At 40.3% G+C, this 13,630-nt stretch overlaps 1 protein-coding gene across 4 annotated transcripts in view; it reads right to left on the reverse strand.

Moving 5' to 3' along the window:
* THADA (THADA armadillo repeat containing) overlaps positions 1-13,630 on the reverse strand; it is a 1,551,972-nt gene that overhangs the window by 940,400 nt on the left and 597,942 nt on the right. For all 4 annotated transcript variants that reach the window (XM_069233992.1, XM_069233989.1, XM_069233988.1 and 1 more), the window contains one exon: positions 7,505-7,596. In XM_069233992.1, coding sequence (XP_069090093.1) covers positions 7,505-7,596 — 92 coding nt within the window. The remainder of the gene's footprint in view (positions 1-7,504; positions 7,597-13,630) is intronic.

The raw sequence follows: 13,630 nt of genomic DNA on the forward strand, positions 1-13,630 counted from the left end.
GAGAGGCTATAATCAGAGCTCTTATATAATGAAATTGCTGTCATAATTTGATGCTGCAGTACATGGCACCAAAGGGGCAAGTGGAATTTTTTACAGGACAAGTAGATTTATGAACCAACGTGTCCCATGGACAAGTAAATATTTTATTTAAATTTCACACCCCTAGACGTATGGCACTAATAATACTTTTTCGCAGTGAACCAATTAGGCCAATAACCTTTATCGTAGGCTTGTCACAATAACCAATGTGGGCTTACTATATTGAGTGTAAGCTTTCCCACAAGGCATCAGGCATAGAGTCCTAAAATGACAACCGTATATAAAATTACAGTTGGCAAAGCAAAATGCTGTCACTCTTAAGAGAGAGTGACAAGGATTACCACATAGTGCCAACCTGTTATCTCTACACTTTGTCAGAAGGTCAAATCAACCACAAAACCCTTGTTGACTATGGTAATCAGTGAGATTCCATGTGACAGTCTTCAATACAGACTAGTAACAATCCCTTAAATGCCTATTGACGTTAACACTCGCTTTTCACAGTAACTACATCAGTCCTACTGCCTTTATCAAATCCCTTTATGATCAACACATCCGGTCATGATTACTACCTTGTCACCACAGCCAACAGTCCTACTGTTTGGAGCATAAACTTTCCCAAAAGACAAGCAATGCAATAAATTACTCCTCCTTTTCAGTGGAAGTACACAGCTTTTGCTCAATTAAAAACTGTACTCAAGAAAACTAACAGGTGAGCAGAACGTAAGCTCCTCTCTCAGTAGTACTTCTGAAAGCCCTTTACAAATTACAAATGCAGTCAGGACCTAAATTGATCCACTAATCTCAAATACATAATTACAGATATGGATTCAGTATGGTTCTCTACCCAAAATGCAGAAATACACTTAAAGACACTTATTCTGCTGCTAATCCGGCTATAAAGATCTTTAAAACTCTTGCCTATTTCAGAAACATTCCATGCCCAAATGACTTCTGCTATGGAATGCTCTTTAGAATACTATACGTGTTTTGCACATCACAAATTAAAGAGACATCAGAAATGCCATCCTCGTGGTGCAGGATCCTATGGAGACAGAACAGCACTGAGCAGAAATCAATGGTAAGAACCCTTACTGCTTTACACAGTTTTAGGATTTATGGGGCCCTTGGCTCCAATACCATTAGGAGTCTCCTTTTCAGCATTATTTAGAATTTATAGGTGTTAGGAATGGTATGTCAATACAAGACAGGTCAGAATGATTGTACAAGTACACAGAAGAAAAACTGCATCAGAAGATATTTAAAATATTTGGTTAAACGAAATCCATTAATTTCAACTTAACTTGTGCATTTTCAGGGCCACCACAATTCTTCAATTCTGTGGCCACAGTGTTTTCAGTGTAAATATAGCTTATTCAGAGGGGCGGGGTGCTGTCCAAAAAGGATATTTCACTAAAGTCATAAAGAATTTCAACAATTATGGTGATAACCAAGCAAGAAAGGGTAGAACGTTCCAAACCCTTCCACTTTAGCGGGGTAGCACCCATGACATTTTTGAGAAAGTCTGTATAAATGGAGCTTTTAAAACACGTTTTCCATATAACATTGAATTTAACATGTAGGGCATAAATCTTAATGGTGGAGCATGTTATTTATCTAAATGGCTTGATGCCATGTATACTACCAGTGGAAAGCCACCTGTAAGTCTTCCTGAGAGAAGAATCGATTTTTTAATCACTCCATCTATATTTTATAGATATATCTGAAAGTGGTTCACCTGAAAATAACGTGGCCAGTTGAACCCTTGAAGCAGAAACGTGATACACTCAAAGCTCTGGTCTCATGTCCATGCTTTTCCAGAACTCAGTTCTAAACACTCGTAGTCACTCAGAACTCTGTTACTGAAATACCTTGGCTACGCACTCAGGCCCATTCAGTGTTTTACGATCTGTATGACTTACACATTCACTCAACATTCTCTTCTGATAATACAGGTAATAATTCCAAACTCACAGTGAGATATTTTAATTATAACACCTATGTTCATTCAGCCGAGGTTCTGGTTTTAGTAATGCATAGACTCATTCAAACCTCTCATCCAAATATAGATCTTATCATGAATTCTACTATTCCCTCTGTATCCCTGCAATGCACATGATGCAGCTCCAAAACCCTTAAAATGCCCACTAGAGGCATTACATTACTGGTTGCAACCCTGGACATCCAACAACAGAACATTTGCATAGTACAAACATTTCTGAAATGTCTGCTTAACACCTTTCTACAATGTATCAAAGTCCTCCCGACTCATCAGAGGGCTTTTGTCACCCACTACAAACTGCAAATAGGAGGAGACATGAAAGAGACTAAACATTCCTATTTGGTAGACAAAATGGAACATTTCAATGCTTCACAACCGCAGTCGCAAATCACTTATCATAGACTGATGCCTCAAAGGGTGTGGTTTTTAACTTACAAAGAGAAACAGCTTCTCAGTTGGGAACTAAGGGAGCCAGGGGTAAGGTAAGACAGTAGTGGCTCAGTGAACCAATGCCTTGATGTGTTTCTAAGTGGGGAACATTATATTGTTTTTGAAGTAGCACTTTCTCCTTGTAATGGATACAGGGTGCTTTAAACAAAGAAAGTGTTTCCCATTTGGGAAAGGAAAGGCTAAATTTTTGGTCTGCTCTTCCATTCAACCTACCATCCCTCCATACAAAGGGTGTCGCAAGCTGCAACCTGCCTAATGAGCCTTGCTCACTAGGCAGGCCATTTTGTAACCATATCCGATGGACATTTCGCCTCTCAACCTATTAAACGCCACATCGTGAAATGACAGGAAGATCCCAAAACAGTCAGTGCACATTTTCCACCTACTATTTGTTTCCTGCTTGTAGTTACGAAAGGCATTAAGCTTCCTGTTAAACTGAATAATTTTAAATAAAGTTTCCCAATTTTTTTTTCTGTAGACAAATATAATTTTAGAGGCAATCATTTTCTGCAGCACCTTGTCTACAAGACAATACGTCAGTCTTGGGTATAAATTATGGAAGGAGGGACTATCAAACAGCAGAGAAAAGCTATCTGTGCCTTTCGAGGATATTTTGTAGACAGTAAGCAGCTGCCTTTAAATACGGTATTCTTAAGTCCTCTGGACAAAGACGTGGTGAAAAGAAAGGAGGAAACTGGTCAGAGGTACAGAAGAAAATCTGTGGTAATCTTGGATAAGGAAGATAGTTTTAGATCAGAAGTCAACTTGTCCATGGAAAATGCAGCACCTTTAGTTCGCTTACTTGTTACAATGAAACTTTTTCTGTAATTAACACAGATGCCAACGCAGAGAAGAAGTCCAACCAATACTGAGTGGACTGCCAAAAGAATCTCATGGCCTGCAGATCTCAAAGTATCAGTAGACATGGGTGTAACTGCAGCTGGCTTGACTGTGGGTGAAAAAATCTCATATCATCCGAAGGGAGGGAAGAAAACAGTGATGTCATAAGATTCGCAAAGTTAGTAGAAAGGCATCTGCTTACCAAATATGCATCTGGCGAATCAATCAAATCTGAATCATGTGAATCATGGTTGTTCGCCATCCTCTGTTGTCATTTGAGATTGATTTGCATTACTAGTGTCAATGGAGCAGAACAAACCAGATCAATTGCAAGGTGATAATACAGCGCATCTCCCAAAGTTCCCCATTTTCGAAGCTCTCTAGAGAACAACTTTATTTTCCAGCGAGATCAAAGAGATCCATCTGTGTATATCCTGACAATTAAAAAATGTAGAAATCGCATTAACACAATCGCTATCGATGTTGCATGCGTATGGCTCAGCGACTCAGGTTGAATATTGCTTTATCTCAGTAGACAGGCAGTCAGGATTTAAATACCAACGGTCGTCGCCCAGTGTCATAATGCCATTGACTCTCTGCAGACAAGCAGGTCTGATAGTAGTTGCAGCCACAGCTATTGATCTCTTTGGTAGGAGTCTGGTAATTCCGAAATGGCTTTGATCTTCAGTTATCGATGCACTGTAAAAAAGTTGATCATGTATGTGAAACATACAATGCAAATGAAGGATACACCTTGTTTTTGGATTTTCATGTGGCTCAAACGGCAGAACAAGTAAGAAAAACCACAAGCATTTCTAAGACAAGAAAAGGAGCCGCAACAACCAGTGTGGAGATTATCTCAATGCGACACTTGAAAGTAACTACACTCGTTCGCCAATTGGCTCTTGGTTTGTTGGCCATTTTAAACATTTTAACAGTAAGAAATACTGTAGCTTTCATCAGCTTATGATATTGAAGGAAACACAAGTGGCTGGCAGAACACATAAGAAAAACCAGAAGCATTTCTAAGACAAGAAAAGGAACCGCAACAACCAGTATGGAGAATATCTCAATGTGATCCTTGAAAGTGACTGAAATCGTTCGCCAATTGGCTCTTGGTTTGTTGGCCATTTTAAACATTTTAACAGTAAGAAATACTGTAGCTTCATCAGCTTCTGAAACTGAAGGAAACAAGTGGTTGGCAAACACTCCCGAGAATGAATAAGTCACGAGAACATCAAAACAATACCATGTTGGGAAAAACTGCAGACCTTAGTTATGCTAAACAGAGCAAACACCAGCTCAATTTTCAGAAAAGCAGACAGTGTTGCATATAAATCTATCCTGTACTTGGAGGCCTGACCGAGTTCTCTGCAGTGAAAATTGCCATCATCACAGTAGAAATATTTTCAGATTGACAAACTGCTGCTGGAAACGACTTTGATGATAAACACATAATCCATTGGTGGACTTCATCTTCCATTCCTACCATTTAATTCTTCGCTTGCAAAATCTGCACAAACCTACCAACTGGAAGGTTACTCATTTTCTCTGACAACTCGTTTAATTTCTGAAGGGAGCTATACGCCTTGCTGTTCAGGCATCAATATTTCTGCAAGTGCTTGTGTTATGTTGCACAATTTGCTGAAGTTTGCTTTTGAAATGGTTATGAACATAATACACATGATAAATACAAATATCCAAATTAAGACAAAATGTATAATCAAAAACTTTTTAAAATGTAAATATTAAATACCAGTTTAGCATCGATGATGCAACATTACGCAAATATTCGAGGGGAACCACCTCCCTAAAAGAACAGATAACGTGTAGTACTACAAATGGCTATAAAAAGGTCACAGAAAAGTTCCATCTATTCGCCCAAAAGCTATAGAAAACAGGTATGGTTTCGAGGTTAAGTCGAAAACGAAGAAAGACAGGTGCCAGACAAACTGAGAGAAGGCATTCCAAAACTTTGAAACACCATAAGAAAAGGTTGAGTTGAGCTATGCATTTGCGAGGGGCATTGAATCTCAAAAGGTCGTGAGTCACTCCGAAAATCAAACTTACATGTGGGGTTTTAAGGCTTATCAAAATTAAACCTTTTTAAATGATGTCTTTTTATTTTAACGTTTTTATCATAACAAACACTAACAACTGCATAGAAGACAATTGCACAGTGTATAATTATTTATGCAGCAGCAGTTCCAAACAGAAAGGTGTGGGGTAGCACAGTACACGCTAAAGCATCTTCATACCACCACCTAGAATGTGTAGTTTTCATATTAATTAACCACTCTGCCCAGAGGACAGGCCAGGCTCTTTAGAGATGTGGAGGCCCCAGGCCTAGCCAATGGTAGTGTATCCAACAACAAAATTAAACCTTTTTAATAAGATATCCCAAACTTAAACAAATTCAAAAGTCAGCAAATTCCACATTTTAATAAAGGACGTATGTGATGAGACTTTACAGCCACTTCAGAAAACACTTTATCGGAAGAACATCACACTTTCAGAGGCTAATCAACCCTGTTACCATCATCAACACTTATTAGAACAAGAGCCTGAACAACAGAAGGAAAACTCTCAGAAATAACTGAAGTGTAAAATCTGCCCTGGGAAAGACAGGTGACATTATGCAGCTTGCAACTTTTTTGAGATAAGGAGGCAGAGATGCAGTGTAGAATGTACTGAAAATTCCAGGGATTGGACAAATTCCAAACCAGTGGGACAATCCCCTCTATCGTCAAGATGTCAAATCACAATAGATCCATTAATATATACTCAATTTTAGCTGTGCTGAATCCCAAACAGGAATCTTTTCCATGGCAGAGAGGCAATATCAATACAGTTGTGTCTATGAGTCCCCCTGCTGATGCCACAGAAGGATAAGGGATAGGGAATAGGGTTGGCACAGTGGAGAGCAGTTACAAAAAGAGATCTATGGCATATGAGATTCCCAGATTACAATAACAGGACAAACTGGCTTCCTTAACCAGCATGTGCTCAGATACAAAACCCTCCAAGAGAAAGCTGCACAAAGTTGCACCAGGAGAAGCAGGAGATAGTTTTTCAATTTTCCAGAGTACATTTTTTCTCACAGAGTGCATGAACATATTTAGAGGCATATTTGAATACCTGTTATAATACCATTAGAGCATCAATATCAATTCATTAACAAGGGCAATGTTTTTACTTTTTCTGATTGTTAATTACTTTAAAATGTACTCCTCAGATCACAAGGCCCGATTACTTTAAAACTTCCGCTTTAGATTATATAGGCCTTGTAACACATACATGTTTGACTACATTTATGGGAACATATGATGTGTCTAATTTCTGCCCTGTTCACCAGCAATCAAATTTTCAAAGACCTATTTTTTTTGCTAAACACAGAAACACAGTGAAGCAAAGCCGAAGGTCGTATGGTAACCTCAACGTGTTCTAAATTAATTTATCAGTGAGGGAATGTAATAATGTAGGAGCTTTGCATGTGAAACTGTTTTACTAACTGTGCTTTCCATCAGTCTCTACAGGTTTTTCGCATCACAGTGGTGTCACTGTGTATTATATTTAAGACACTAGTTGGCAAGTATTTTAAGAGGAGAAATCCAGCATGTTAGCGCAATTCAAACCGCGAAATACATAACCATATGGATACCTATTCAGACTGCTTTCCAGAAGTGTCTGACTGACAAGCAGACAGCTTACCATCAGGGAAACATGGTCTTATGAATCAAATCTCAGGGCAGGGAAAAAAATCAATTAAATGACACTCTGAGTATTTATTGTGAAACTGTTCAGACTGCGGAGGTTCTATTAAAAAACAAATTTGGTCTAACCCTGCTACCCAAACTTTAATTAGTTCCGGGCCTTTACATTATGGTGCAGGAAACTTTTAACTCCTTTAATACAATAAAGACAATTACAAAGAGAGGTACACAAGTCCACACCAACAAATGAATATCTGCAGCTCATACAAAGCGGCAAATACCTAACAAGGCTTAAAGTGTAGAGCTTTAGAAACCAGCAACAGGGTGCAGTCCTTAACCCTGTAGATGTGAAGTAACATTAGACGTCAGATAAACATGCATAAGTAATCAAGATTTGGAAATTGTTTTTGTTGCTCGAGGTGTTTTTTCAAAGGTAATGTTAGCAGCAAGCGGCGCATACCTGTTTTTTTTGGAGTTCTCATCCTTTCCCCTCTTAACGCCAAAGATTCTTGTTATGAGGGTGCTGAACAGTAGAGTAGACGAATTCCGTACCTAATAAATACACAAAAAGGAAGTATTTAGGATGCAGTTTTTATAGGGAACTCCTTCTTTTTGTTGACACTGTGCAAAATTAAATACACTCTAGGGTTTCAGGCTGATACAAAAACAGATCCTCTGCGTCAGAAGTATCACTTTACATACGCACTGATCCTCTCAAAATCTTCTGCTGCATATTAACGTGCTGGAATGGGATTTGTCCCAAAATATCAAAATTCTTTGAATAAGTGGGAAATGCTTGATTTCAAAACGCATGCAGATATCCAGAAGAAAAGAGAAATAGACAGAGTACACACCTGTTCACGTCAGGCCTTGCACGCCTTATGAACACAATTTTCATATTTATTAGCACAATCTACATTCCCATACTGACTTTTATGTATACATTTTTACACTAACATCCACGCGCCCAGCGAAGACTTTGTGCCAGACCTTATATCAAAATAAATACACATGAGGTATGGATTTGTCAATGGCCTACACGTAATCTAAATATTCAGATTCCCGATCAGGGACTACGGTAATCGAGCACGATGCTGCTTTAAACACAACACGCCAGCCATGGAACTTGATCAAGGATGGCAAACAGTACTACCCACAGAATCTACCCAACAATGTGAACTAGGGACCTTCCTGCTAGCAAAACACGCAAGATGAAGCTCACGATGACGATCTTGGGTACCATACTGGCTAAAAGGTGTATAGCAATCCATTGGGTGAGTCTGGAGGCCCCAAAATATGAGAGATAGAAATAAGATGTGTTTGAATGGGCAGTAGCTAAACAAAACATGAAAACCATGAGAAGGAAAATGACTGAATATTTACTAAAGTTGGCAGAGATGCTCACCAAATTGACAGACCCCACTCCCCGTTATTAGACTACCTTGAATCAAATAATATATAGCAATAATTACCTGTAGGAATTGTATGGAAATATGTAGAAAGCCAAAACAACCGGATGATGCACAGCATTGACTGTGCGGGTGATAAATGTACAAAGACCGTACTTGACTGATATGAACTTGAATCTACTGTAGAGTTGAACATATATTTCACTGCTTGGTAAAATGCAATACAGTTTATTAAGATAACAAACAAGCACTGGCAAAGCCAATAGAAGTCCCTTATGCGAGATCTATTGGTTTTGTAATTTTTTTTTTTTTAATAAGTTCAGAAAAAAAAGCACTATGACACGGCCAATGTTAACCGTGTCTAGAGGTTTTTTTTTTTTTTAAGCTATGTTGCACAGCAGCCTATGCTTCTGCGCAATATTTTTAACAAAAATCAAGGATGGGGAAGCAACATGAGGAAGGAGCAGGGTGGGAGCAACAACAGTGGGAGGGGGGAAAGCAACATGAGGGAGGTGTGGTGGAGGAGGGATGAAGAACTAATAGGGACAGCAACATGGAGAAGGGATGTGTGGGAGGCGAAGGAAGAAATAGTATCTCAATTAAAGTGCCAGCAGTGGATGGGCACTAATTAAGTTCAATCAATCTGTGTTTGATCCATGCTCCACAGAAAGGAACAAAAGTGATGCTTGGCCTGCGCTGGCCAATTTGGAAGCAGAAAAGAAGAGCTGTTGCAGGCTCGACCTAAATAGGATGGCTAACAGTGGAAAGAAACTCAGCCTCCTTTGCTTTAAACACCTGTCAATGCAGAACTGGCTTCAGTACACTTACAGGAAGGTATGACATGTAGAGTGTACAAATTGAATTAAGAATTGGTGTTGCAAAGATGCACAATGCTTGTGTGAGATAACTGATTTGCTTTACAGATGCACAACGAGACATATAATACAGTAAAAAATAAAGGAGGGAGTGGCATTAAGCAAGCACTTTTAGAGAATTAGGTTCAGGCGACAAAATCTGATCCTGTAAGGTCTCTATGAAAGTACTGTTTGAGGTCCCTGTTCAGGGTGGAGATTGATAAGAGAACGCCTGTTTGAAGGTGGAGGGCTATTTACATTTAAGGGCATGCATTAAGTGAAATCTGGAGCTGTAGGAATCTGTTTTTGCTGTAGCTCTGTAGTTCTACTACATGTATTCTGGTTTGTTAAGGTAATACAGACAGTCGTTTATGCTGAGCAATGCTCTAGGAAAAAGAAACCTGAGATGCAAGGACAGGTGTAATGCACTGAAATCATGTATTACAGAAGAGATGTTCTGCTGCACATACGACCGTTTTTAGGGGAGCTAGGTGACGTTTGGACAGGCAAGTCAATTAGAGCACTATCATAGTTGACAAATGAAATGACTGAGGCTTAGATGACCAACTTCGGGACTTGAGGCACTGAAGACAGACGGCTGCTGACAAGTTGAGATGGACAAACAGGCAGGAGTTCATCGAAGAGATGAAGAGCATCATCTACAATTTGGAGGACAGACATTCTTTGCTGTAACGAGACCAGAAGCCAGTTTGGCCATCTCCCAAGAGATGCTTATTGAGGGGACGTATTGGGGGCTCACATTCAAATTGTTCACTGACACTGCTGTTCGTGCCCTTGCTGGGGTGGGACTCAGCCCCCCAGCATTCCACTGGGCAGGAAGAAAGACAGGGCCAGGAGAGGGCTGTCGCGCTTATTAGCGCTGGACTCTTCCCGCTGCGTGGGATGCGCGCGAAAGGTGCCAGGGTCATACCTGGGCCAAGACCGGCCCTGTCTTCGCTTGTCATTGTCAGAAAGAGGCTGGGACCACCTTCTTTCTCCCAAGATCCAGCAGTTTTATCAGGACAGATCAAGCAAGTAAGTTCCTTGTGCAGTTTGACTGGTTGATTGGCAGCTATTTGTTGTATTTTCAACAATTATGGGCAAACGAAAGGCTGGGGGAATCTGCAAAACCAGCTGACAGTTCTAAGAAACCTAGGAAGCGTTTATGGGACTCTCCCAAATACCAGCCTGCTAAGAACAGAGCTAGTATGTTTACAGAGACAGACATCCTCATTGAGCAGGAAGAGTCCTCGCTTAACACCAAAGCGACACGATCAAAAGGGCAACCAAGTTAAGGTACCAGACATTTTCTTTTTATAAATAAAAAAAAACATTCTTCTAATGCGAACAAACAGGTCATTGTGTCCAGCAATGAGCCACTGCTTCGCGAGAGGGGAAGCACCAGGCTTAAACCAGCAGAACAAGCTTTCCAGCGAACTACTGGCTGCACCTAGTCAGCCTTTTTCACCTACAATCACTGCTATTGCTAATGAATCGTGTTCTGATGAATTTGCTTCTCTGGCAGCTGCCATGGATACCGTCCAACTTCCCACAGTTACCATAGAATCTCATTTTAGCAGGAGTCAAATTAACAAAGAAATCAGTGACAGTCCTTTTAATGGCTTTGAAGCATTGTATAACAAGCTGGAAGAACTAAGAAGCTTAGTTACCACTTTGATCAGTAAGATTGAAAATCTGGAGACTAAGCTTCGCTGCTGCAGGTATATTGTAGGCACTACGGAAGAACATCAAGCGCCAGCTTTTGGACCAGAATCCATTTCCGAAGATATCTCTCAGGCTGAAGGTCAGAGCTCTAGGCAGAAGCAGGACTCAGTGGCTTTCCTCAAGGACCTTTCACAGTTGAATTGGCTAACCCAACAAACTTGAGTCAATCGAACTGTACTGCCAGGAGATATCCTTATACCACCAAAGTTCCAAGTTAGCTTCCAGTTGCAAGGGAACTTGGCAGTCATTGGGCCAACCATTATCTTTTTGTACCCGAAAGCAGGGGTCTGGAGCGTTCCCATTTTCCATTAGACCGGGGCGCAGTTATAAGTTCAAGAAGCCTCTATTTGCAGAATCATCAATCTACGAGTGTTCATCCCAGCTTGCAGCCTAGGGGTGGTGAGTTAGACTCCATGAAAACGATATTCATGACACTGGTGCCCACCTGACCTCAGGTTCCTATGAAGATTCAGACGCTTTGACCAACAAGGTTACATATTGGTTATGAATGAAGCGCAAATGTTCTTCTGTAGTTAGGTCTGATATTGTTTATGTTAAAAGACACTCCAGTGATTTGACATCCCCTCCCGTAATCCATCCAGTAGCGGGTTATGTTGGGAGCTCCTCTGCACTTGTCCAGAAAAATCCAACACATTCTGGATCTAACAAGATGTCTAGCTTAGATAAAGTTGACTGAATGAATTGTTGCGATGAAAACACTGATTGTTCCTCTGCAGTGATGATGCTTCTCAGCAATTACAAATGCAATATGGTTTATAACCCTGCACACAGTACAGCTTATGCTGATTCACCAACTAGGAGATAAGGTTTGTTGGCACCAATTCAGGAGGTTATTCCACATAGTGTGACTGATGCTGGCCCTAAGGGTGGTGGGGACTCCCATGTACTGATTCAGAGGGATGTCCCATACTATACGAACGTAGTTGGCCTTAAGGGAGGTGGGGGTATTCAAGTATTGACTTTGGGGGGTGTTCCACAATGAGTACAAGATGTTGGCTTCAAGTGAAGTGGGGATATTGATGGAAGCATCACTCGGAGGTCCTAGAACCTAGCAGAAATTAAGTCCAAACTGTAAGATGCAGAATGGTTGTCTTACATCAATGGATGTGACATTTGTATGTTTCAGGACATGGGCCACAGAGAAAGTATGTTAAAATGGCTTTACTACATATAGTGTAGAAGGCAAGACACCTGAGAAATCTGTGCAGGCTAGTGGTGGCCTGATGATCCTGTTGAAGAACGACCTCTGTAGTATGCGCAAGATTCTGTGCATAGATTGTCTTGATATCATGGGTATTATTATAGCATTCCCTTCAGGCGTAGGCTTGGCTCTCATGAATGTTTATGCCAGATACGTTGCGACAAGTGTTGAATCTCCTGTATTATTTATCTTGGAAGAGGTTCTTGAAACGTTTCACCGAAAATAAAAAGTCTCATAGCAGGTGATTTTAATATTTCTTTTGAATCCTCCCCATTTATCAATGATATAATCGATTTTGGGGAGGAATTATGAAACCTCCCTCACTTGGTAGGGAGACCTCGAGGTAATTTTTCTGCTACTGTTCTTAAAATTGCCTCTTTGATGGTTGGCAGAGGCTTAAGAGCATGCACTGGTCGTACAAACCCAGATCCTGAGAGGGCCCCTACTTTCAAGTGAGGTTCTTACTCTAGTATCAATTACAACGTCTAATTAGATGTGATATTATGGGCTCTTTTATGGGAAATGAGAGTAGGCCCTTGCTTGGACAGTGACCATAATTCTTTGATCTTATTTTTATCTGGAGAAGCTTTTAGAAAGATAAATAATGTTTGTACTGCTACAGTTCCGGAACCCATTTTGGCTAATAACCGTCGTTATGTTACATGGCTGAGTGTGACGTCTAATCAAAAACAGTACTCTGATATCTATGGCCTTTTTGTGTCTCAATTGTCTAATTATGTAGGTTGCCCAAGCATAAATATTCTCATTCGTAAAATGCACAACCAATTGTTTATCAAACTGCAGCAACTATTCTACAAAGAAGGCCATAAGAAGCCGACGAAGAGCAGTGTTACCATATTGTATGATACAGATTGTAAAGCTGCTAAGACTTATTTGTGAACTGCTATCAAACAGTGTAACAGGGAAGACATTCTGTTAGCAAGACAGAACTATATCAGTACCTTCAGTAGAGCTAGGAAGAAGTGGGATGAAATGATATGGCATTATAAGCTTGCTGCAGTTAAAAGGAAGGATTATTGGTTATCTTGGCACATAGCTGGGCAAGCAGGAACTGAAAGTGGGAGATCTTATCACCACCATATTCACCCAGATAGATAGATGGGTTTCCCATTTCACTATGCATTATTCCCCTGGAGATTCTAATGACTCTGTTTTTAATACAGATGAATTGATCCTTCCTGATGCTCCATCTGCATATGGTGGTTGGAGCGTGGGGGTTGGAAGGTTCAGTCTTTTTTTAGCCTTGACGATATGGCCAAGGCAATTTATTGCCTGAAATGTGCTAAGGCGCCTGGGCCCAATAAAATCCCTGGAGGCTTGTACAAAACAGGGCCTTTGATTTGGACTAGCAACAT

Source organism: Pleurodeles waltl, chromosome 5 (genome assembly GCF_031143425.1).
Source record: "Pleurodeles waltl isolate 20211129_DDA chromosome 5, aPleWal1.hap1.20221129, whole genome shotgun sequence".
In the NCBI taxonomy this organism is placed as follows: domain Eukaryota; kingdom Metazoa; phylum Chordata; class Amphibia; order Caudata; family Salamandridae; genus Pleurodeles; species Pleurodeles waltl.